The sequence below is a fragment of the Somniosus microcephalus genome, chromosome 8 (genome assembly GCF_052327205.1).
Source record: "Somniosus microcephalus isolate GS21.2 chromosome 8, FLI_Smic_1.0, whole genome shotgun sequence".
Taxonomy (NCBI): domain Eukaryota; kingdom Metazoa; phylum Chordata; class Chondrichthyes; order Squaliformes; family Somniosidae; genus Somniosus; species Somniosus microcephalus.
The window spans coordinates 215923243-215947229 of NC_140994.1; the positions used below are offsets into that span (position 1 = coordinate 215923243).

Genomic DNA, 23987 nt, shown 5'->3' on the forward strand with positions numbered 1-23987 from the left:
ATCTGTTGGCCACATAAATTACCGTGCCACAAACATGAGAATGAAGACATCAGGTGTCGACTAACGCTCCACAAATCACTGTGTGGGAGTGAAGTTAGAAGTCGTCACATTCCGATCCGCCAATATTGCAATGTTTAAATGGCAACGCTTCTTTACAACTCCACTTGAGAGTTCTACAGCTGACGTTAAATCTCTTCTCTCTACATCTATTGTGCTGAATCTCTCATTTTAAATGATCACCAGAATGATGCTGGGGCTTTAGGGATTAAATGATGAGGAGTGGTTGCATAAACTCTGCTTATATTACCTTGAGGATTTTTTTTAAAAGGTATTCATTCATGGGATGTGAGCATCACTGGCAAGGCCAGCATTTATTGCCCATCCCTAATTGCCCTCGAGAAGGTGGTGGTGAGCCGCCTTCGTAAACTGCTGCAGACCTTGTGATAAAGGTAGTTGCACAGTGCTGTTAGGTAGGGAGTTCTGGGATTTTGACCCAGCAACGATGAAGGAATGGTGATATATTTCCAAGTCAGGATGGTGCGAGACTTGGAGCGGAACTTGGAGGTGGTTGTGTTCCCATGCACCTGCTGCCCTTGTCCTTCTAAGTGGTAGAGGTTGCCAGTTTGGGAGGTGCTGTCGAAGAAGCTTTGGGGAGTTGCTGCAGTGCATCTTGTAGATGGTACACACTGCAGTCATGGTGCGCCGGTGGTGGAGGGTGTGAATGTTTAAGCTGGTGAATGGGGTGCGATCAAGCAGGCTGCTTTGTCCTGGATGGTGTCGAGTTTCTTGAGTGAGTTGCACTCATCCAGGTAAGTGGAGAGTATTCCATCATATTCCTGATTGGTGCCTTGGGGAGTCAGAAGGAGTCAGAGTCAGAAGGCGAGTCACTCGCCACAGAATACCCAGCCTCCAACCTGCTCTTGTAGTCACAGTTAGTTATGTGGCTGGTTCAGTTACGTTTCTGGTCAATGGTGACCCCCCCAGGATGTTGATGGTGGGGGATTGATGATGGTAATACCACTGAATGTCAAGAGGAGGTGGTTAGACTTTCTCTTGTTGGAGATGGTCATTGCCTGACACTTGTGTGGTGCAATGTTACTTGCCACTTATCAACCCATGCCTGGATATTGTAAAGGTCTTGGTGCATGCGGACACAGACTGCTTCATTATGAGGAATTGCAAATGGAACTGAACACTGCAATCATCAGCGAAAATCCCCACTTCTGATCTTATGATGGAGGGACGATCATTGATGAAGCAGCTGAAAATGGTTGGGTCTAAGACACTGCTCTGAGGAACCCCTGCAGCGATGTCCTGGGGCCGAGATGATTGGCTTCCAACAACTACAACCATCTTAGTTTGTACTAGGTATGACTCCAGCCAGTGGCGAGTTTCCCCCCCCCCCCCCCCCCCCGATTCCCGCGGACTTCAATTTTACAAAGGCTCATTGGCGCCACACTCGTTTAAATGCTGCCTTGGTGCCAAGGGCAGTCACTCTCAGCTCACCTCTGGAATTCAGCTCTTTTGTGAGTGGCCCTAGTGCAACCCAAACTGAGCATCGGTTAACAGTTTATTGGGGAGTAAGTGCCGCTTGATAGCACTTTTGTGACACCTTCCATCACTTTGCTGATTAGAGTAGGCTGATGGAGCAGTAATTTGCCAGATTGGATTTGTCCTGCGAGAGGACATACCTGGGCAATTTTTCACTTTGTCGGGTAGATGCCAGTGTTGTTGCTGCACTGGAACAGCTTGGCTAGGGGCGCAGTTAGTTCTGGAGCATGACTTCAGCACTACAGCTGGGATGTTGTCGGGGCCCATAGCCTTTGCTGTATTCAGTGCGCTCAGCCGTTTCATGATATCACGTAGAGTGAATCAAATTGGCTAAAGACTGGAATCTGTGATGGTGGGGACCTCGGGAGGAGGCCGAGATGGATCATCCACTCGGCTGTTCTAGCTGAAGATAGTTGCGAATGCTTCAGCCTTGTCCTTTGCACTCATGTGCTGGGCTCCACCATCATTGAGGATGAGGATGTTCATGCAGCCTCCCCTGCCCATTAGTTATTTAATTGTCCACCACCATTCATAACCAGATGAGGCAGGGCTGCAGAGCTCTGATCTGATCCGTTGATTTTGGGATCGCTTAGCTCTGGCTATAGCATGCTCCCTCTGACGTTTACCATGCATGTCGTCCTGTGTTGTCGCTTCACCAAGTTGGCACCTCATTTTCAGGTATGCCTGGTGCTGCTCCTGGCATGCTCTTCTACATTCCTCATTGAACCAGGGTTGGTCACCTCGCTTGATGGTAATGGTAGAGTGAGGGATATGCCAAGCCATGAAATTACAAATTATGGTGGAATACAATTCTGCCGCTGCTGATGGCCCACAGTGCCTCTTGGATGCTTAGTTTTGAGCTGCTAGATCTGTCCTGAATGTATCCCATTTAGCACAATGGTAGTGCCACACAACATGATGGAGGGTGTCCTCAGTGTGAAGAAGGGACTTCGTCTCCACAAGGACTGTGCGGTGGTCACTCCCACAAATACTGTCATGGGCAGATGAATCTCCAACAGGTAGATTAGTGAGGACGAAGTCAAATAGGTTTTCCCCCTCGTGTTGGTTCTATCACCCCCTGCTGCAAGGCCAGTCTGGCAGCTATGTCCTTCAGGACTATGCCAGCATGGTCAGTAGTGGTGCTACCGAGCCACTCTTGGTGATAGACATTGAATTCCCCCAACCAGAGTACATTCTGTGCCCTTGCTACCCACAGTGCTTCTTCCAAGTGGTGTTCAACATGGAGTAGTTGAATTCATCAACTGAGGGAGGGCGATAGGTAGTAATCAGCAGAAGATTTCCTTGCCAATGATTCCATGAGACATCAGCGGGTCCAGAGTCAATGTTGAGGGCCACTCCCTCCCGACTGTATACCACTATGCCGCCACTTCTGGTGGGTATGTCCTGCCGATGGGACGGTGATGGAGGAGTCTGGGACATTGGCTGATGATTACTATGTCATGTTTGACTAGTCTGTGGGACAGCTCTCTCAATTTTGGCACCAGTCCCCAGATGTTCATGAGGAGGATTTTACAGGGTCAACTGGGCTTGGTGTGCCTTTGTTGTGTTCGTATCCGATGCCTAGGTCAATGCACAGTGGTCCGTCTGGTTTTATTCTTCTTATACTTTTTTGTAGTTTGCTAGGCCATTTCAGAGGGCAGTTAAGAGTCAACCACATTGCTGTGGGTATGGAGTCACATATAGGCCAGGCCGGATAAGAACGGCAGGTTGGAACTTAAATTAGTGAACCAGTTGAATTTTTATGACATTCCGATAACTTCATGGTCACCGTTACTGATACTAGCTTTTTAGTCCAGATTTATTTAATTAACTGAATTCAAATTCACAAACTACCATGGTGGGTACTGAACTCACGTTTCCGGATTATTTGTCCAGGCCTCTGGATTACCAGTCCAGTAAGATAACCACTGTGCTACCGGGTGATCTAATTGAGGTGTTCAAAATGATATAAAAATTCAACAGCGTTGATACAGAGAAGCTATTTCCGTTGGTGGGGGGAATGCAGAACGTGGGGACAAAATCTGAAAATTAGAGCTAGACCATTCAGGAGTGAAATCAAGAAGCACCTTTTCCACAAAGTATAGTGGAAATGTGGAATTCTCTCCCCCAAAAGGCTGTGGATGCTGGGTCAAATTAAATTTTCAAGACTGAGAGTGACAGATTCTTTTTAGGTGAGTGTATCAAGAGATATACATTAACAGCAGGTACAGGAAACTTTCTGGTATCCGGCACCAACGGGACCGAGCTGGTGCCGTTAGATCAAAACTGCCGTAGAAACCAGCGCTAATGTTAAAACATACGGAGCTCAGAGCTCCGTGTGAAGCAACAAACCCTGTTGCTTAGCAACAGCTTCAAAACAGTCGGCGCAGCTTGCAAGCGTCTAGCTGAAGCTGTTGCTTAGCTACAGAGACGCTTGCAGAGCCAGGACTGGAGAAAAGAAGCAACGAAAAGAAAAAAAATTATCTGAACCGACTCCTGAATTTTGCCGGTAGATAGAGCTTTCCGGGCATTTAACCTCCGGATAAACAAAAGTTTCCTGTAATTAGAGTTGAGGTACAGATCAGCCATTTATCTGACTGAATGGCTGAACCGGCTTGAGGGGCTGAATGGCCTACGCCTTCATTTAAATATCATAGCGCTGGAGGAGGGAAGCAGATCATCAGTTAGGAATGTGCTTCATTCCTCGAGCACTGATACTCAACTTCAGTCGTGGCTCTCACTGCTGATTTAAAATCAAACAGCCCACCAGAACAGATGGAGAGGAAAAGAGATTTAAAAACAGCAATGGAAGCCTGGACTGAACTCAGAACAGAGAGTTACTATTTAAATATCACAGCTTTGGAGGAATGAAGTAGAATGGAGCAGTTGACGGGAATGCAATCCAGGATATACACACACTGCAGGGAAAAATAGTACCTCTTTAGTTCCTTTTGGAGGATGACAGTGGGTCTTTTCAAAAATCTTGGGTCTGGACTTGTTCCCCACTATCATTTGATTCTCTTAAAATCCTAAAACAGTATTTATTATCTACACATGGAAAAAATGCATAAATTACCTGCAACGTGGCAGAAACATCGACTCCTTGATAAATACAGATCCTGAAAGTAGGATATACCAGCAAGTTGCAATGCTATCAGGGCTAAAAAGAGAAAATTGGTTAAAGGAAAATGTACCCACACAATTATGCAAAACTTCAAGAGCAAAATTTAAGTCTGTAGGATGAAATGGTAAATGATGCAAATAGTCAAATAGAATCACTAACATAACAGAAAATGCTGGAAATACTCAGCAGGCCAGGCAGCATCTGTGGAGAGAGAAACAGAGTTAACGTTTCAGGTCTGGGTCTCTCTCCACGGATGTTGCCTGGCCTGCTGAGTATTTCCAGCATTTTCTGTTGTTATTTCAGATTTCAAGCATCCGCAGTATTTTGCTATTGAAATAGAATCACTATATTAGTTTACTTTGAGGAGGGCTGACCCATGGATTTGGAACTGAATTTGAAGAGCTCATCTGCAGCCTGAAATTCCATACTGACACACCAAGAAAAGACCAGTACGATTCCCAACAGTGCTACACCATACTTTACAGGAATGCAATTGCAACTGCACTGCCGCATGCATTCCATAGGATATCTATTACTCCCACTACCCTTAGACAACTAGCAGTTCTCAAATTGTAGGCTAATCCATAGGTGAAGTGTTCCACAAATTGCTCTTGCAACTAATGCTACTTTCTGAGAACTGATTAGTTCTTTGGGTAAATATAATACTCAGCATAGTCTGCAATCTTTGCCATTATGATGACAATTTGCATTACTACATTAAAAAGAGTACTCTATGAAGTAATATTTTTAATGCAAAGCACTGTCCCCATATAGTTAGAAGGAAAACAAATTGAAAATCTTCTCTCTCCAACTGTTAGGCTAAAGCTCAGTTTTTCTCCTTTCATCATGCTGAAAACTCACCATATCAGACCTTAAAGCCTGAAGATACACACTAAGCTGGATGGAAGCCTCAGGGCAGTCAGCACATGGCTCTCAGAGCAGTGATACAAAACAGCAACCCTCCAGTCCTAGGTGACAATCCAAAAACATGATCATGTAAAAATTCAGGACTGGACGGATGCAGGGCAGGAATCAGCTGATACCGAATTGCTATATTACTGACAACTCCAGGACCAGTAGATTCTGCAGCGCTACAGTGAGAACAGCTCACTGATGGACTTGTCCTTTCTGTTAATTTTACACCCATTCCTGCTTCAAGACCAGATAACGAAGATTTCTCCAAACAGGTAGGAGAAATCTTTCGCAAATAACTCCCCCAACTACATGGGGACGAGTACCTTACATTGAAAGTATGAACCCCCTTAAACAATAGTGTTCCCATTTCAGTGAATATTGACTAATTCAGTACTGCTTACACAATAGTAACAAAGCTATTGGATATCACTACAAGGACAAGTAAAAACATTGCAACATGCAAGTAAACCTTGACAAGTCCTTGCCAAATTGCCAGTGTGAAAATCCTGCAGGAATGTCAGCACAAGGAACCTTGCTGCAGTTCCAAAGTTTTGCATAATATTTTGACTTTTCAGATTAAAGCTGACATGAAAACATTGAGCAGTGTTATGAATACTTACTAGAACAAGACTTCATTGGCATCGTGCTTTTCGTAACGTACCGTCTTGCACATCAGTCTGAAAGACAAGTATTCACACAGCAAAGCTTTTAAAATAGTACTGTACTGATGAAAGCACTGCAACTATTTGATAATTTTTCAACCTCCACATTGTGTCAGGAAAACTAATTTTTAATAGGAAAGTTGGCTCAGTAATTGATTTCAAATTAAATTCAAGGCCAACAAAAGATTACTTATGAATACAATTTCAATTTTTTTTTTCCTTTATTGCAGCTCATTTCTACACTTCAGAATTAGTATTCAGAGGTGAAGGCTGGGTAACCGAGAACTGAAATTTTAGTCTTCAAAAGAAGAAAATAACACAAGGCTGCCTAGTAGCAGTAATGTCATTTATTAAAAGGGTCCAATGACATTGCTCCTGTTGCCTCAAAGGGCAGCAGCTAGATTCCGAGCAGCACAAGCAGGCCCACTTTTGGAATCCATCCCCCACCCCTCAAAATGTTTGATCAACATCGCGGAAATACCCTGAATTGGGATTTTTAGACAAAAACCCTTGGGTTGTTACAATCTCACATAGTAGGGCTTTTAGATCGCAGAACTACTAAAAACTGGACATCAATTTCTGCAAAATGAATCCCACTTCTCTAAATCTGCTTTACTTAATAGTGAAACTTAAAGGGGGAAAAGAACATACGGGAACAGACTGATGACTCAATATGCTGGCGCACCGTGTAAGAGAGAGACAAGCCATGGGTTTATGTCTGTAGTTCATGAGATTTTAGTGGAGCTCTTTGAGGGTGGGACTGAGGAAAGAAAATAGCTCTTAAAAATTAAAAAAAGCAGAAAACAGGTTACTCAGTCTCTCCCAGCAGCTACTACTGAATGCCATGAGCAGCCGTCTGGCCCTCACTTTCTCAATGCACAGTGGGAATGGAGGAAAGCAAAACAATCTAATGAGGGTGTTCACAGGTACATTAAATTGGATTGCACAATACACTGAATTTTTTTTACCTCTAGAGTAAACTTAATGAGCACAAAAACTAAATTTGCTGCGTGAGACACTCTGTGACGGTACATTCATAATTGAACTATAAATAGAAGTGAGCCAACCAGGCCCAGACTCCGGCCACCAATCAGCCTGTTAGGGCCCACACACTGACTGCCAGCCATGCTCTGAACTTTTTACAACTGCCAACAAGCCCTGGGCCTCTTCCACATATCAGTAAAGACCCCGATTTGTTCAACCACCACCTCCACAACAATGCCTATTTACACCCTTTCCTCAGCCCACTGCGATTGAATCAGGAAAAATTGTAATGGAACAATGGGTGATCTTTAAGGAGGAGATGTTCCAAGTACAGGCTAGGTAAATTCCAAGAGGGAAAGGTAAGGGAAACAAAGCAAGGGCTCCTTGGTTGCCGAGGGTGATAGAGAAGATGATGAAACAAAAAAAGAGGGTGTATGATGCATGTCAGGTGAATTCTTCAAGGGAGAACCAGGCCAAATACAATAAGTTGAGAGGGGCTGTGAAGATGAAAATAAGATTGGCAAACAAAGACTATGAGAGTAGAATGGCAGTTAACATAAAAGGGAATCCAAAAATCTTCTACCGGCATGGAAACAGTAAGCAGGTAGTAAGAGGCGGGGTGGGGCCTATTAGAGACAAAGAAGATGATGTAGAGGCGCAGGGCAAGGCTAGAATATTCAATGAGTACTTTGTATCAGTGTTTACTAAGGAGGTGGATGCTGACAAAATATTGGTAGAAGTGGAAAAGGTAGAAGCAATGGAAGGGGTGAAAATTGATAAGACAGGATGTACTAGAAAGGCTGGGTATGCTTTGAGTGGATAAGTCGCCTGGTCCAGATGGCTTGCATCCCAGGTTGCAAAGGGAATGGGGGAGGAGATAGCAGAAGGGCTTGCCATAATTTTCCAATCTTCCTTAGATGTGGGGGAGGTGCCTGAGGATTGGAAAGTAGCAAATGTGACACCATTGTTCAATAAAGGACAATCCTAGTAACTACAGGCTGGTCAGTTTAACATCAGTGGTGGGTAAAGTTTTAGAAACAATAATCAAGGAAGAAATTAACGGGCACTTGGAGAGGTTTAAGCTAAATAAGGAGAGCCAACATGGATTTGTAAAAGGCAGATCGTGTTTGACTAATCTAATTGAATTTTTTGATCAAGTAACAGTGAGGATTGATGAAGGGAATGTAATGGATGTTGTAGGAGGCTGGTTAACAAAATTGAGGCTCATGGAATAGGAGGGTCAGTGGCATCTTGGATAAGGAATTGGCTTAAGGACAGAAAACAGTGAGTTATGGTAAATGGCTGTTTTTCAGACTGGAGGATGGTAGACAGTGGTGTTCCCCAAGGGTTAGTGCTGGGGCCACAGATTCTTTTGATATAGATGAATGACCTGAATATTGGAATACAGAGTAGAGTTTCTAAATTTGCCGATGACACCAATCTTGGGGGTATGGCAAACAGTGAGGATGATACCAATCAACTGCAACAGGACATAGAAAGGCTAGCAGAATGGGCAGATGGAATTTAATACAGAGAAGTGAGAGGTGATGCATTTTGGCAGAAGGAACAGGGAGAGGCAATATACACTTAATGGCACAGTTTTAAAGAGTGTGCAGGGACCTGGGAATTAATGTGCATAGGTCCCTGAAGGTGGCACGACAGATTGAGAAGTGGTTAGCAAAGCACATGGGATCTTGGGCTTCATAAACAGAGGTATTGAGTACAAAAGAAGAGAAATTATGCTGAACCTTTATAAAGCGCTGGTTAGACCTGGGTGTCCTTGTGCACCAGTCGCTGAAGGTAAGTATGCAGGTGCAGCAGGCGGTTAAGAAGGCAAATGGTATGTTGGCCTTCATAGTGAGAGGATTAGAGTACAGGAACAAGGATGTCTTGCTGCAGTTGTACAGGGCCTTGGTGAGACCACAACTTGAGTATTGTGTGCAGTTTTGGTCGCCTTATCTGAGGAAGGATGTTCTTGCCATGGAGGGAGTGCAGCGAAGATTCACCAGACTGATACCTAGGACGGCAGGAATGACGTATGAGGAGAGATTGGGTCCATTGGGCTTATGCTCGCTGGAGTTTAGAAGAATGAGAGGGGATCTCATTGAAACTTATAAAATTCTAACAGGACTGGACAGACTGGATGCAGGAAGGGTGTTCTCGATGGCGGGGGAGTCCAGAACCAGGGGTCACAGTCTAAGGATAAGGGGTAAGCCATTTAGGACAGAGATGAGGAGGAATTTCTTCACCCAGAGAGTGGTGAACCTGTGGAATTCTCTACCACAGAAGGCAGTTGAGGTCAATTCATTAAATATATTCAAGAAGGAGTTAGATATATTTCTTAAGGCTAAGGGGATCAAGGGATATGGGGAGAAAGCAGGGACAGGGTACTGAATTTGGATGAGCAGCCATGATCTCATTAAATGGCGGAGCAGGCTCGAGGGGCCAAATGGCCTACTCCTGCTCCGATCTTCTGTGTTTCGATGTTCGGCCACAACTGGAGTATTGCGTCCAGTTCTGGTCACCACACTTTAGGAAGGCTCTTGAGAGGATGAAGAGATTTACCAGAATGGTTCTGGGGATCAGGGGTCTTAGCTACAAGGACAGGTTGGAGAAGCTGGATTTGTTTTATTTGTTTTCATTAGAGCATAGGAGTTTGCGGGTGATTTGATAGAGGTGTACAAGATTATGACGGGTTTGGATAGGCTAGACGGGGAAAGGCTGTTCCCACTAGTTGATGGTACAAGGTTTAAGGTTTTGGGCAAGAGATGCAGGGAGGACGTGAGGAAAAACTTTTTTTTACGCAGCGAGTGGCGAGGACCTGGAAATCGCTGCCGACGGAAGTGGTGGAAGTGTAGACACTCAATGTTTTCAAGGGGAGACCGAATAGGCACTTGAGGTAAATAAACTTGCAGGGCTCCGGGGATAGAGCAGGGGAGTGGGACTGACTGGATTAGTCTACAGAGAGTCAGCACGGACTCGATGGGCCGAATGGCCTCCTTCTGTACCGTATGACTATGACTCTCATCCACACCGTAGTCATCTCCAGACTCAAATTATGCCCACATTCTCCTCGTCTCAGAGACATGTTTTTAAAAACTACAATCTGCCCAAATCCTTCACCCACATCAAGACCTGCTCTTTTGTTATCCTTATCCTTGGCAACCTTCACTGACTCCCTATCCTGCAATACATTGATTTTAATGTTTTTATTTACAAGTCTTCCAGGGCCTCACCTCTCCCCAACTCTGCTACCTCCTTCAGCCATTGAGTTTTGAACAGATCTACTAACTCTGGCCTCTTTTGCATCTATGGCCTCCTCTAATCTGTCAGACCAAGCGAGAGAGATTAATATATACTGATGGAGTAAACCAAGGGGTAGAAAACTAAAGGCAAAGAGCCTATAAATTTTAAAGAGAGTTACTTGATAGAATTCCATCATGTCCATGTACACTCTTACCTGAGCTGGTGTTCCCTCAAATTAGACAGTACATCCATGCCATGGAGGTGAGAGTATATAATTTCTAAATCCTGTTCAAGAAAGAAAAAGCATATTCAGTTCAAGTACAAATTATAACACAACCTTATTTCAAAACATTCTTTCACTTTCAAGAAATTCAATACTGAACAGCATAATCATACCAAGGGTATATATTTTCCAAGTACTGTACAAAACAAAAATTACAAATCATTTACTGTACCATATACTGCTACTAAATTACCAAAGGTCTGGTTACATTCTGTCCAGTTTAATAAATGGATTCAAGGTTAAAATAATACGACCGCTATGCAGTTGTGCGTTCGCAATGGAGTGTCAATATGCAGCACCACAGTGGTCTGACATTACCCACACGTCAAATTTCTGAACTGCCATCTTGCATCACGCAAGTGTTAAGTAAAGGCATGCAAAGGGCAGAGGATCAGAAAAAGAGGGAATACTTATATAGCGGAGGTATCATTTTTAGGTAAACTTGTTTGGCAAGGAACCACACAAATTTCAGTCAGTCTTCTGAAGGACAAGGAAATTCAAGGAGGTCTTCATTGTATGATGTGCTTTGAAATATTTCCGAGATATGTGACCAGGCTTTCTATTAGTGCAAGTGTTCCTCCAGAAACATCTGGAAGCTCTTGCAGCATAAATTTAATATATATATTGAGATCGAAACAAAGGCTTCTTGAATGCAATTGTCATTGCATGGTGCAAGTGTGCATCAATGTTGTGATGACTCATTGACTTCAGTATGCTCCCAAGGATACCATGAAGTTTTAGCTAAAGAGCTACACGCAGACAACTCTGTGCCCTTGCAGGTTACAGTACTCCAACACCACAGCAGCCTGGGTGTTGATCACTTGGGTGACAAAAAACAATGGTATGTTTGGAATCAAAATACTTATTACATTTGGGACTTTGGTCCATAGTTTCCTTTCATTGCAGCTCGTTCGTCAGAATTGTCAGAATGTCATTCATTTAGAGGTTGGGTGAATGGTTTCAACGCTCTTTAATGTGGAATCAAGAGCATGGTGAAGGGGGTAACAAGGACTGTTAAAGTTGAAGGGCTTTTTATCACTTTTCAAGTAAGGGGTTTGAGGTCACCGAAAGTGCTGCTCCATCATCTGCTCCCTGAACTCTCCAGCTCCAATGTTTTGTGCTGCCCCTCCATCTTGTGGCTCTCCTTTGCATTTAGCCAATTCTTCCTCATCTGCTGATGCCTCTTTTTGTTGCTGTGCCTCCTCCAACTCCAATCCTCTCTGCATTGCCAGGTTGAGCAGAATGCAGCGAACTAAGTGATGCAGGCCACTTTGTCTGGGCCATATTGCAGGACGCTCCCAGACTGACCAAGGCACTTGAACATTAGCTTCAATGTGCCAATGGTATGCTCTATGATGTTCCTGGTGGTCCCATAGCTCCGATTGTACCTGTGGTGTTCAGGCGCGATGGGCTTAAAGGAGTGCATTCAGCCACGTCTGTAAGGGGTATCCCTTGGCCCCTAGCAGACATTCCTGGATGGGTGCAAAACTAAGGGGATGGATGAAGTGGTGCAGGATGAACATGTTGCAGGATGAATGGCAGCTGTAAGCGAAACTGGCACACAACAGCATTATCCTTCTGCAGTGATTACACACCAGTTTTACATTGACTGTTCATGTTAAGCTGCTTGCTCATCTTATTCCCTGGACCACAACCGTCGGGCAGTTTAGGTTAAAATTGGGGCACTAATTTCAACCCTCTCTATTGTAACAAATGCCATTTGGCTCTTTGAGCCTACCCATTCTAATGATGTGCACAATCTATGCCAATATGGAGTCTACATGCTTATTTAAATCTTATTCAAGAAAGTTTCACTCACTCCCCAAAGAGAAGTAAGCAAAACTCCAGAATACCTATCCACATAACTTCAGCCAGTTCAGGTGAAAACAACATTTGCAGTGACAAGGGGTTGCTTCAAATATGCTGCTTTTTTTTTTTGAAGGTTGTGGGTGGCTTCTATTTCCTCTTGTTTGGGGTCTGTACATGAGAATGAGGTGCCTCACCTTCCTGCATTTTAAAGTAACACATAAAGCAGCGATGCAGTGGAGCTCAAGTCACGCAACAAAAGGACTTGGGTTTATGGCCATCATCTCCTGTACACTAAGTTATTAATTTTAGGCAAGCAGAAGTGTGAACTTCTCCAAAAGTGAGAAGTGGTTAGGCCCGGCCTGTTCTCATACAAACCTAAGTAAGTAGTTCCAAGAACATTAGAGCCGTCGCTATCTTGACTGTAAGACTGGAAGAGAGAGAGTATTCCTCCAGGGCACCTCATCTTCAAAATCTGTAAGAGTTAGTGGCCTGTATTTTCCAATCCCTACGGGTGTGTACGAGGTTTGACAGATCATCCGCCTGCCCTGGAGAAGGGCTTCTGCGGGTGGAGAGCTCTGCTTTCTGCAGAACCTCCACCCGCTGAAATCCTTTAAAAATCTTACGCCTGGTAAAAGCAGGCGTATGGCCTACTTTAACCAGCATAAGAGTTTAAAAAAGTAAAAGATTTTTTTTTCCCCCACTCATTTATAATTTTAAAATACTTTAAAAGGTAAGTTTATTTTTAGCCCCGTAAAAAAGTATTTTTTTCAAAAAATTAAATTTTTGTTTAAAATATTTAATGTAATTTTAACTAATTTTAAAACATGATTAAAAAATGTATTTAATGTTTTGATGTGTTTTTGGAGTGATCGCCATTCATACTTTTGACGGGTCTAAGCTGAGAGACCTGCCAAAAGTATGAAGGGGGATTCTCTTCTTCCATTGGTCCCCCATGGCCCACGTGAGCCATGGGACGCTTGTGAACCGCATGTGCCCCTGGGATAACTGGGTCCTGCGCATTTCGTAGAGTAGCGGCCCAGGAGCGGAAATGTCCGGACCTCCGGAGCCCTTAGGGAAGGGCGTAGGTTTTTTCCAGATTGGAGGCCTCCGCAGGCAGGAAGCCTCCGATCGGAAAATACGGGCCATTGTTTCAGCAGATTCCTAGAACTCGAGGAAATCCCCTCATGAAGTTGCCCCTCCCTAGCTCTGTACCTCCAACTCTGGTCTATGCATTCCCCCACCCTTTGCCCCACCACTTGTGGCTGTGCCTTCATCTGCATCTGCATATGCCCCAAACCCTAGAATTCCCTCCTTAAACCTCTCCCTCCTCACTCTCCTCCTTTAAGATCCTCATTAAAACCCACCTCTGCCCCTCCTAATATCTCCTCCTTTGGCTTGTTGCCCATTTTGTGGACAAAGTGCCATGGGACATTTTTCTATGTTAAAAGTGCTATATAAATATAATTTGTTGTTCTTTCATTAGGTGTGTATTTGGGGAGGGAAATAAAATCTATGTGGAAAAATGGAACTTTGACATGATCACTTCACGTTTCTAAGTTCAGAAAGTGGCAGGCTGCTCAATCTAACTTGCTAAGCAACTACTTTGAGGGCAGACAGATCTCGCCCCAGTCTGCTGAGGTTCTCTCCCTGACAATATATTAACTACAGTACAGGACACAGGTTACTGCAATCTTTCTCTACTGGTCAACTTGTACAGTAATAAACTCTCTCAATTTTAGACAGAAACACTTTGAATGATTCAGTCAATGGCATTCATCAAAACCAAAAAGAATGAGACTGCAGAGCCACTCATTCTTTGTGCATTTGTGGAATTTTTTGAGTTACATAAATAGGCTAATTTCGCCCGTTAGTATTTAACACGCAGCCGCCCCCTCTACCATCAGTTCCAACCTAAAGTACTACACAAGTCACAAAGGGTTAACACTGAATTGGCTTCTAAGTTTGTATTGTGGCATATGTATAACAGGAAACTCACACAAATATTCAACACCCCACACACCCAAGACACCAAGTGACAGAAAACAGATTAGTGACTGCTAAATACTTTTGGACAGCTGTATCCAAACAAAGTTCCATTCATTAAGGAACACATTTCTAAAAGCAAACCAAGTCTAGTGCAGGAACAAAATGCTGAACCCACTCCGTATGTGGCGCATTCATATAACAGATGGGTTTCCTGACCGTATTCTAACAAGCATTCATACAGTATTAGACTAATAGACTATAAATCCCCAGCATCCCTTCTTTACAGAACTCAAACTACATTGCTTGTTCAAGACCAGGCGAAATTCAAAAGTACTGTGTGACTAATTATGCATTGAGGAAACCACACATGGAGTGTATCTGCCCTGACACAATAACTATCTCCAAAGGCAAGGTTGATCATCTAACTGATGAGAACTGTGGTCACTTAGTGAGTAGATATTTTATTTTTGGTCACAGCTGCTCCGAAGTTGATGTTTTACTTACAAAAGATATATGTTAGTGGAAAAAAAAGTTAGTGAAAAAAGATTTATGGAAACAAGTCCAAAAAATCAGTTGAAAGAAGCTTGTGATAGCATTCGAGAGGAATTTGCTTCCATTGGTAATTCCCCCACTCAAGTATTAGAAAACAAAACTGCAAACCTTACCAACATCAGTCATCAAGCCAATGACTTTAGGACACTTGATTGTAATCTTTGCAGGCACTTGCACTGATTAACTTCTGACCCCAAGCAGGATAATTACTGCATGGATATTCCCAGTTCAGTATTTTTAATACAAGAACCCTCAATGCGTTGACATAATAACCAAATGATAACAGTTTCCAACTAAAATGACTGCAGACAACAACTGACAGAGACAGTGACTTCCTCACAACTTCTGTCTCTTCAGCTGCATTTTCAATACAACAGTAGCATTGGCACCAAGTGGTTTCACTTTGTACAGACAGTAAAGCAGTTGTATAAGTAGAGTCAGGGACAACATCACCCTGGAGTCAAACAGAGCAAGACTCGTTCCTCCAGAGAGGGAGGGACAGACAGACAGACACACACAAACAAATGAGACCAGCCTAAATGATAATTCATTCCGTTCTAAAAATATTACCTATTATGATGTATTGCACTCAAAAATAAAAGCAGGTCATGTTTAAATGGATTTAACCACTTCATCGTATTGACTTCAGTTACGCGGATAGACTGAAGAAGCTGAGGTTGTTTCCCCTTAGAGCAGAGAACGTTGAGGGGGTATTTGATATAGGTATTCAAAATCATGAGGGGTCTAGACAGAGTAGATAGAGAGAAACTGCTCCCATTGGCAGAAGGGTCGAGAACCAGAGGACACAAATTTATGGTGACTGGCAGAAGAACCAAAGGCGACATGAGGAAAAACTTTTTTACTCAGCGCGTGGTTAGGATCTGGAATGCAATGCCTGAAAGGTTGGTGGAGGCAGACTCAATCACGGCTTTCAAAAGGGAGTTGGATAAGTGCCTGAAGGAAAAGAAATTGCAGGGCTACAGGGAGAGGATGGGGGAGTGGGACTAGCTGAAGTGCTCTTGCAGAGAGCTGGCATGGGCTCGATGGGCTGAATGGCCTTCTTCCGTGCTATAACCATTCTATGATCATAAATGTAATTCCTATTTTTCAGAACACAACAACCATTAAGTGTGCAGGTGATGGTGGAGAGGATGAGCGAGAGAGGGGGAATGAGAGAGGGCGAGAGAGTGGATGAGAGAGAGAGAGAACGAAGGGAAAGACAGACAGAAAAAGAGAGACATGGAGAAGAAGAGAGAAAGTAGGAGGGGAGAGAAGGAAGACCAAGAAAAATGGAGGAAAGAAAGGTAGTAGGAGAAGAGAATGAGTCCAAAAGGAGGAGGAAGAACAAAATATATACAATTCTGTTTACTGTGTGAACTGCAAAAACCAAAGTGATTTTGACTAGATGTGCAGCAATGTACAAGATGTCAACACTGCGTTAGCCAAGGTGCAAAGCCATGCTCATTTGAATTCACAGGAAGCACAGAGAAATTAATTGCTCGTAATACTAGCTCACATTACTGGGAGCACAGTAATTCATACTGACTATTGAATGCATGTCATTTATTTGTGTCAGCTTTGGCTTAATGGCAGTACTCTCACTTCTGAGCCAGAAGGTCATGGGTTCAAGCCCCACTCCAGAGACTCAAGCACATAATCTAAGCTGACACTTCAGTTGATGTCTTTTGAATGAGATGTCCCGTCTGTCCTCTCAGCTGGAATGGTACTATTTGAAGAGCAGGGAATTCTGTAGTCCCAGCCAACATCTATCCCTCATTCAACACCACCAAAACAGATTATCTGGTCATTTATCTCATTGCTGTTTGAGGGACTGGCTGTGCGCAAATTGGCTGCAGTGTTTCCCTACATTACGTCAGTGAATAATCACCTCAAAAGTATTTTATTGGCTTTAGTGCTTTGGGATGTGCTGAAGTCATGAAAGGCACAATGTAAATCCAAGTTCTTTCTTTACCCATTTCAAAACACTTAGGATAAATGGCATAAACACATTAGTAATTTACATGCCAAGCATTTAATTACCTCAACTACTGTGACAGCTGTGCTTGCATGTGAGCAAATTACCACCATAAAGAAAGAAAGCAGATGTTTGTTCTTTGCTACATCACATAGCAAAAATAATGGGCAACATAAGCACTCCATGAGTAGTTTTGAAATAGCTGAGGATGAACATGCAGAAGATCTAGGGGTTTAAGTAGACAATGCTCAATGTTCATCTGGATTCACAGAAACCACTAGAATCTTTCTCAGCCAAAGCTTCAAAACAATAAGAACTTTCAAAATTACCAACCTTTGCTGCAGATTGCTTATCTTAATGGACAGCTACTTGTGAATCACCGATAAATTTTCATACCAAAATTCCTTTTCTTCAGTCACTTATGTCCTTTCTTTTGCCATCATCCTGCTATCCCATTTTCTTGTGATTTTCTTTTCACAGTCCAATCACTGTGGAGCAGCAATCAACAAAGTAAATAGAATGCTGAACTATACAGCGCCAAAACAGTAGAATACAAGTTGAAGGAAGTCATGCTCCAGCAAGAGCACACCTTGAGTACTTTGTCCAGTTCTCCTCACCAAGACACAAGGCAGATATTCAAGCCGTGAGGAGCTCAGAAGAGCCAGGAGACTGGAGACTGATCCCTAGCGTTAGAGAACTCAGTTATGAAGAAAGATGGGAGAAACTTGGACTATTCAGCTTTGAAAGGAGGCAACTGAGAGCTGATCTCAGAGGTATGTAAAATAGTAAATAGTACAGGAAATGGTAAATCTGTATTCCTACCCCAAACTAAACTATTGTAAGGTCACAGGCTCAAACCAGCAAATTGCAAATTTAGGACTGATGACAAGAAGCTGTTCACAAAGAATAATCAACATATGAAATGAATAAGAATGAAGTGGAAGCAAAAGTCCTGGAATTATTTAAGAAGCAGTTGGATGCCATGATGGAAGGGACCGTCAGACTTTTCTGGATGGATGAGTGAGGAGGGGTAGAATTGCCTTCCTCAACTGTACCTGTCTTGCAATTACAGATACATCTTCAACTTTCTTCAAATGACTGCATCAAGCACACAGTACCATATCGGGATCAACAGGATTGATAAGACAATTCCGTGATCAACTCCAATGTAGCAGCTCCTCATCCCCTCAGCGCATGCTGAGGATAAGATTGTTGTTTATTCGAACAGAATGCATTCCACAACTTTCAAATCTAGCATCAACGAATGTCTGGGAGCACGGGCGGCCCCCTCAACCATAGAAAACAAAATTACTTAAGTGAAAAAAAACTACAAGAACAAAATATAGAATTCAGAAAACTAAGCCCTCTCTCGCACAGTTGCAAGCCCACAATAAAATTATTCCCCAATTATTTTCACTGGGCAATGGAATGTGGCACAGGAAATACCAATAGATGCAAGAAAAAAAAACCTTCACCCTCCATTTATACACAATACAATATACAGGAAACTTTTGTTTATCCGGAGGTAAAATTCAGGAGTCGGTTCAGATAATTTTTTTTCTTTTCGTTGCTTCTTTTCTCCAGTCCTGGCTCTGCAAGCGTCTCTGTAGCTAAGCAACAGCTTCAGCTAGACGCTTGCAAGCTGCGCCGACTGTTTTGAAGCTGTTGCTAAGCAACAGGGTTTGTTGCTTCACACGGAGCTCTGAGCTCCGTATGTTTTAACATTAGCGCTGGTTTCTACGGCAGTTTTGATCTAACGGCACCAGCTCGGTCCTGTCGGTGCCGGATACCAGAAAGTTTCCTGTGTATGGGGTAGGGTTGCAAAATTCCAGGAATTTTTAAAAGAGGAAACTTTCCATGGCAATTTTCGGGAATTTAGAGTTTTTTTGCACACTGATGGTTTTTGTCTCTGACCCTTATATTATCTTGGTCATCAAAATAGACATACTGTTCCATTCAAATAAAAACAGGCTTTCAAAACTTTATTTAGGTTATAATTTTGAACTTTATTGAACCCCCACAAAAAAAGACCCATCTAAAATAAAATAAAAATGTAGTTTATGATGACCTCCCCTCGTACATTTGACCACCCATCTGAGATAACTGCAACACAGTCTGCCATCTCTATCGTTTCTTTGAGCTTTCCTTGGACTCTGTTATACTCAGCCTCCAGCAAATAAGTAGAAAAAGCATGTCTGGTGGGAGGACAGTATGCAGGGCGAATAACATTGAAAAATCTCTTCCAGTACTAGGGTTGCAAAATTCTGGGAATTTTTAAAAGAGGAAACTTTCCATGGGAATTTTCGGGAATTTTGAGTTTTTTTGCACACTGATGGTTTTTGTCTCTGACCCTTATATTATTTTTGTCGTCAAAATAGACATACTGTTCCATACAAATAAAAACAGGCTTTCAAAACTTTATTTAGGTTATAATTTTGAACTTTATTCAACCCCCACAAAAAAGACCCATCTAAAATAAAATAAAAAGAGCGTCAGCTTATTTAGCCTGTAATTTGTCCTTATTTTGTCCCTTTGAGTCTTCTACTCATGAGTCTTCTACTCCTCATTGCTCCTCCTGATTCTCTGACTCTGGCTCTGACGTGTCCATTTCCTCCTCTGTGTCAGTGTCTAGCTGTGTGGTGGACACTTCTGTATCTGGCTCAATAAGTTGTAGGTTCGCCCGGATAGCCACCAGTTTCTCCACTCGCTTGTTAGTCAGCCTGTTGCACACCTTTGTATGCGTATTTCCAAAAAGTGACCAGTTTCGTTCAGAGGCCGCTGATGAAGGTGGGATTTGGAGTATCACCGATGCAATAGGTGACAGGGCCTCAGATGCACAAAATCCCTTCCACCAGGTATGTGCACTGATATGCTTGCATGATTCCCATATCCCATCCCCATTCCAAAGACCTTGCTTGGTAGAGAACTTTGCCAGACTTCCCAGAACTTTGCCCACATCCAGATTGAGATGGTGTGAGAGGGTAGAAATCACACTAAGTGCTGTTGATCTGTTCTCCAGAAAGTATTGGTCTCCCAACATGCTTTGGGTCCAGCATGTATGCTGCAGCATGAATTGGCTTGACACAAAATTCTTGACACGTCTGTATGAATTGAACAATTGCCTTCTCCTCTGCTTTGAGCAGCAGGGATGTGGGTAGGGCAATGCTGATTTGTTCTTTTAAATCAGCAAAAAGCCTGAGAACATCTGACAAGACAGCGTCATCTCCTTCAATCTGAGCAATTGCAGATGCTACTGGTGAGAGTAGTTTAAGGCTGCTAACCACTCTCTCCCAAAACACATCATCCAGCAGTATTTTCTTGATGGTGGTTTCCATATCCCCAGACTGGGATATTGCCATTTCTTGCAGCGACTCCTTACCCTCCAGAAGGCTGTTGTACATTATGACAACACCACCCCATCAAGTGTTGCTGGGCAGCTTCAGTGTGGTGTTCTTGTTCTTTGTCGTTTGCTTGGAGTTGTAGGTTGCTGCAACTACCTGTTTTCCCCTGACATACTTAACAACTTGCTTGGCTCTCTTGTACAGTGCTTCCATGGTTCTCAAACCCATGATGTCCTTGAGGAGCAGGTTAAGCCCATGAGCTGCGCACCCAATAGACGTAATATGAGTGAAGTTGTTGCATTTAGATAAATGCTACTGCATCTTTGTGGCATTCTTTACATATGGCTTTCTACAGTGTTTGCACATGTACACAGTCTTTCCATCTTTAATGCCTGGGGTAAAATGCTTCCACACATCCAACGGTAAACGTGGCATTGTTCTATGCAGAGAAATAAAGGGCATTCATCTCTGTGTCGAACTGCGGTCGATCAGCACGATTGCAACAGGGTGAGTACATTTTTGCTGATGCTCCATGTGATGGAAGCATGACCTGTACACACACGACGCTACATCACCAAGTGTATTATTTTGTATATTTTAAATTGAAGGACAACAGAGTTCAACAAGTAACTGGTTTATTTGGTATAAAGTCTGATTTACTTACTGCATCATCACAACATCAGCAGAAAACAAAATGACTTCCCTCATGACCCCTAACCTGGATCTTAAAAAAGCTATAGCAGTCTTACAGATGCCTGCAGGCCAATCACAATTCGATATGCAAATATTACAAATAGAGGGAGCTAATCGCTCATCCAACCAATCAGGACACATTTGTTCACAGTCACACACAAAACTTGTAATTATTAAAACAAGCCAAGTAAGAAGATAAACATATATTGATTAAGAAATTCCTTAATTATTAAGATTCCATCTCTGTTAGTAATTTTGAGAGGGGACCTGTGGAAAAAAAAAGAAATACAAAAAAACACAACATTATGCTAGCATGTGCTTTTTTTGAGCAAAATTCCCAAGCTAACTTCCCGTGGAAAATTTCCGGAAACTTTCCACCCCTTCGCAACCCTAATATGGGGCCACTGAGCGCGTTAAGCACGGAGACTGTACTTAATAATGAGCATCACTCTCTAAAATGTATTTATTTTTAGGTTGCAGAACAAAATGCAGCCAAAGACAGCTGGAACCAGGACAAACATGGCAATTGGATAAATATTTGAAAAACAAAAATTTAAAAAAAAGAGGGCAGGGAAATGGAACTAAGTAGATAACTCTTTGAGCCAGCACATACACACCGAGCCAAGTGGCCTTGTGTGCTGTAAAATTCGATATTTGTCTGTCAGGGTTCAGTACCTACTCTCACAAAAAAGGAATTCTACTAGAAATATCATAAATCATAAACCTTAACTTACCATAAAGGGCAACTTGCTACTGACTGGGTTACCGCAGATTTTTTCCCCTCCCCCACAAGCATAAAACATCCTCAAGCACCATTAACTAACGTGCTTAGAGGGCAGGGCGCACAAGTTAAAAAAAAAAACGCATTCCGAGTCACTTAGTGACAACATTTATTCAGTATCTTTTGATGCTAATGAATGTCTCTGGAGCTAATCTATGCACAAAGAGCAAGTGGACTATTCAAATCCAAATATATAGTGCAACAGCATTTTGACGGAGATGGACTCAAATCATTGCAGAGATTTTAAATTTTATTCATTAATGCTAAAGTTTGGCCTCAGTTATTCTTTAGCACTTACAGGAACACACTGGTCCCACTTGAACCTGAAGTTACTCATTAAATGAATCCTGGAATGTCATCAGCTGCTGCTGACTGCAGACAGGGTGGCCAGGGAACACATTCAAACATCTATACTGTACTGCACATTAATTCACCCAGTGGAACATAAATGTTTCATTATACAGGAAACTTTTTTTTATCCGGCACAGACGGGACCGACGTGGTGCCGGTTCATCAAAAATTCCGGATAACCGAAAGCTATAGTAAAAGATACGGAGTGGAGAGCTCCGTATAAAGCAACAAACCCACAGCTTCAGAACAATGGCCAGAAGTTGCAAGCGTCTCTGTAGCTTAGCAACAGCTGCAGTCACACCCTTGCACAGCAACAAATGGAGGAAGGCAAGTAATACAAGTTACCTGAACCTACTCCTGAATTTTGCCGGTTAACCGACATTTCCGGTTATTTAGGTGCCGGTAAATCGAAAGTTTCCTGTAGCTTTCCCTTCACCACCACCCCTTCCAATAGGAGAAATGAGTAGGTAAGTAGAAACATAGAAAACATAGAAAAATAGGAGCAGGAGTAGGCCATTCGGCCCTTGAGCCTGTTCTGCCATTCAATATCATAGCTGATCCTTTATCTCAATACCATATTCCCGCTCTTTCCCCATACCCCTCGACGCCTTTTGTGTCTAGAAATCTATCTATCTCCTTCTTGAATATATTCAGTGACTTGGCCTCCACAGCCATCTGTGGTAGAGAATTCCATAGGTTCACCACCCTCAGTGAAGAAATTTCCCCTCGTCTCAGTCCTAAATGTTCTACCACGTATCCCGAGACTGTGACCCCTCGTTCTAGAGGCCCCCAGCCAGGAGAAACATCCTCCCTGCATCCTGTCTGTCTAGCCTCGTCAGAATTTTATACGATTCAATGAGATCCCCTCTCATTCTTCTAAACTCTAGTGAATACAGGCCCAGTCGACCCAGTCTCTCCTCGTATGACAGTCCTGCCATCCCAGGAATCAGTCTGGTGTACCGTCACTGCACTCCCTCTATGGCAAGTATATCCTTTCTTAGGTAAGGAGACCAAAACTGCACACAGTACTCCAGGTGTGGTCTCACCAAGGCCCTGATTAACTGTAGTAAGACATCCTTGCTCCTGTACTCAAATCCTCTTGCAATGAAGGCTAACTTACCATTTGCCTTCCTAACTGCTTGCTGCACCTGCATGTTTGCTTTCAGTGACTAGCGTACAAGGACAACCAGGTCCCTTTGTACATCAACACTTCCCAATCTATCACCATTTAAATAATACTCTGCCTCTCCTACTGAAGTGGATAACTTCACATTTATCCACGTTATACTGCATCTGCCATGTTTTTGCCCACTCACTCAACTTGTCTAAATCGCCTTGCAGTCTCTTTGCATCCTCCTCACAACTCACAATCCCACCTAGTTTCATGTCGTCAGCAAACTTGGAAATATTACATTGGTTCCCTCATCCAAATTATCGATATATATTGTGAATAGCTGGGGCCCAAGCACTGATCCCTGCGGTGTCCCACTAGTCACCGCCTGCCACCCCGAAAAAGACCCATTTATTCCTACTCTCTGGTTAACAGACAGGAAACAATTTTCAATCCATGCCAGTATACCCCCAATCCCATGTGCTTTAATTTTGCACACTAACCTCTTATGTGGGACTTTATCAAAGGCCTTCTAAAAATCCAAATCCACTGGTTCTCCCTTATCTATTCTACCAGTTAGATCCTCAAAAAACTCCAGTAGGTTTGTCAAACACGATTTCCCT

General features: G+C 43.0%; 1 protein-coding gene across 8 annotated transcripts in view; it reads right to left on the minus strand.

The window, feature by feature from the left end:
• LOC147114097 (rap guanine nucleotide exchange factor 6-like) overlaps window positions 1–23987 on the minus strand; it is a 412326-nt gene that overhangs the window by 275874 nt on the left and 112465 nt on the right. For all 8 annotated transcript variants that reach the window (XM_085995704.1, XM_085995706.1, XM_085995702.1 and 5 more), the window contains exons 2-4: window positions 10697–10767; window positions 6211–6267; window positions 4628–4711 (exon numbers count right to left, since the gene is read on the minus strand). In XM_085995704.1, coding sequence (XP_085851830.1) covers window positions 4628–4711; window positions 6211–6267; window positions 10697–10767 — 212 coding nt within the window. The remainder of the gene's footprint in view (window positions 1–4627; window positions 4712–6210; window positions 6268–10696; window positions 10768–23987) is intronic.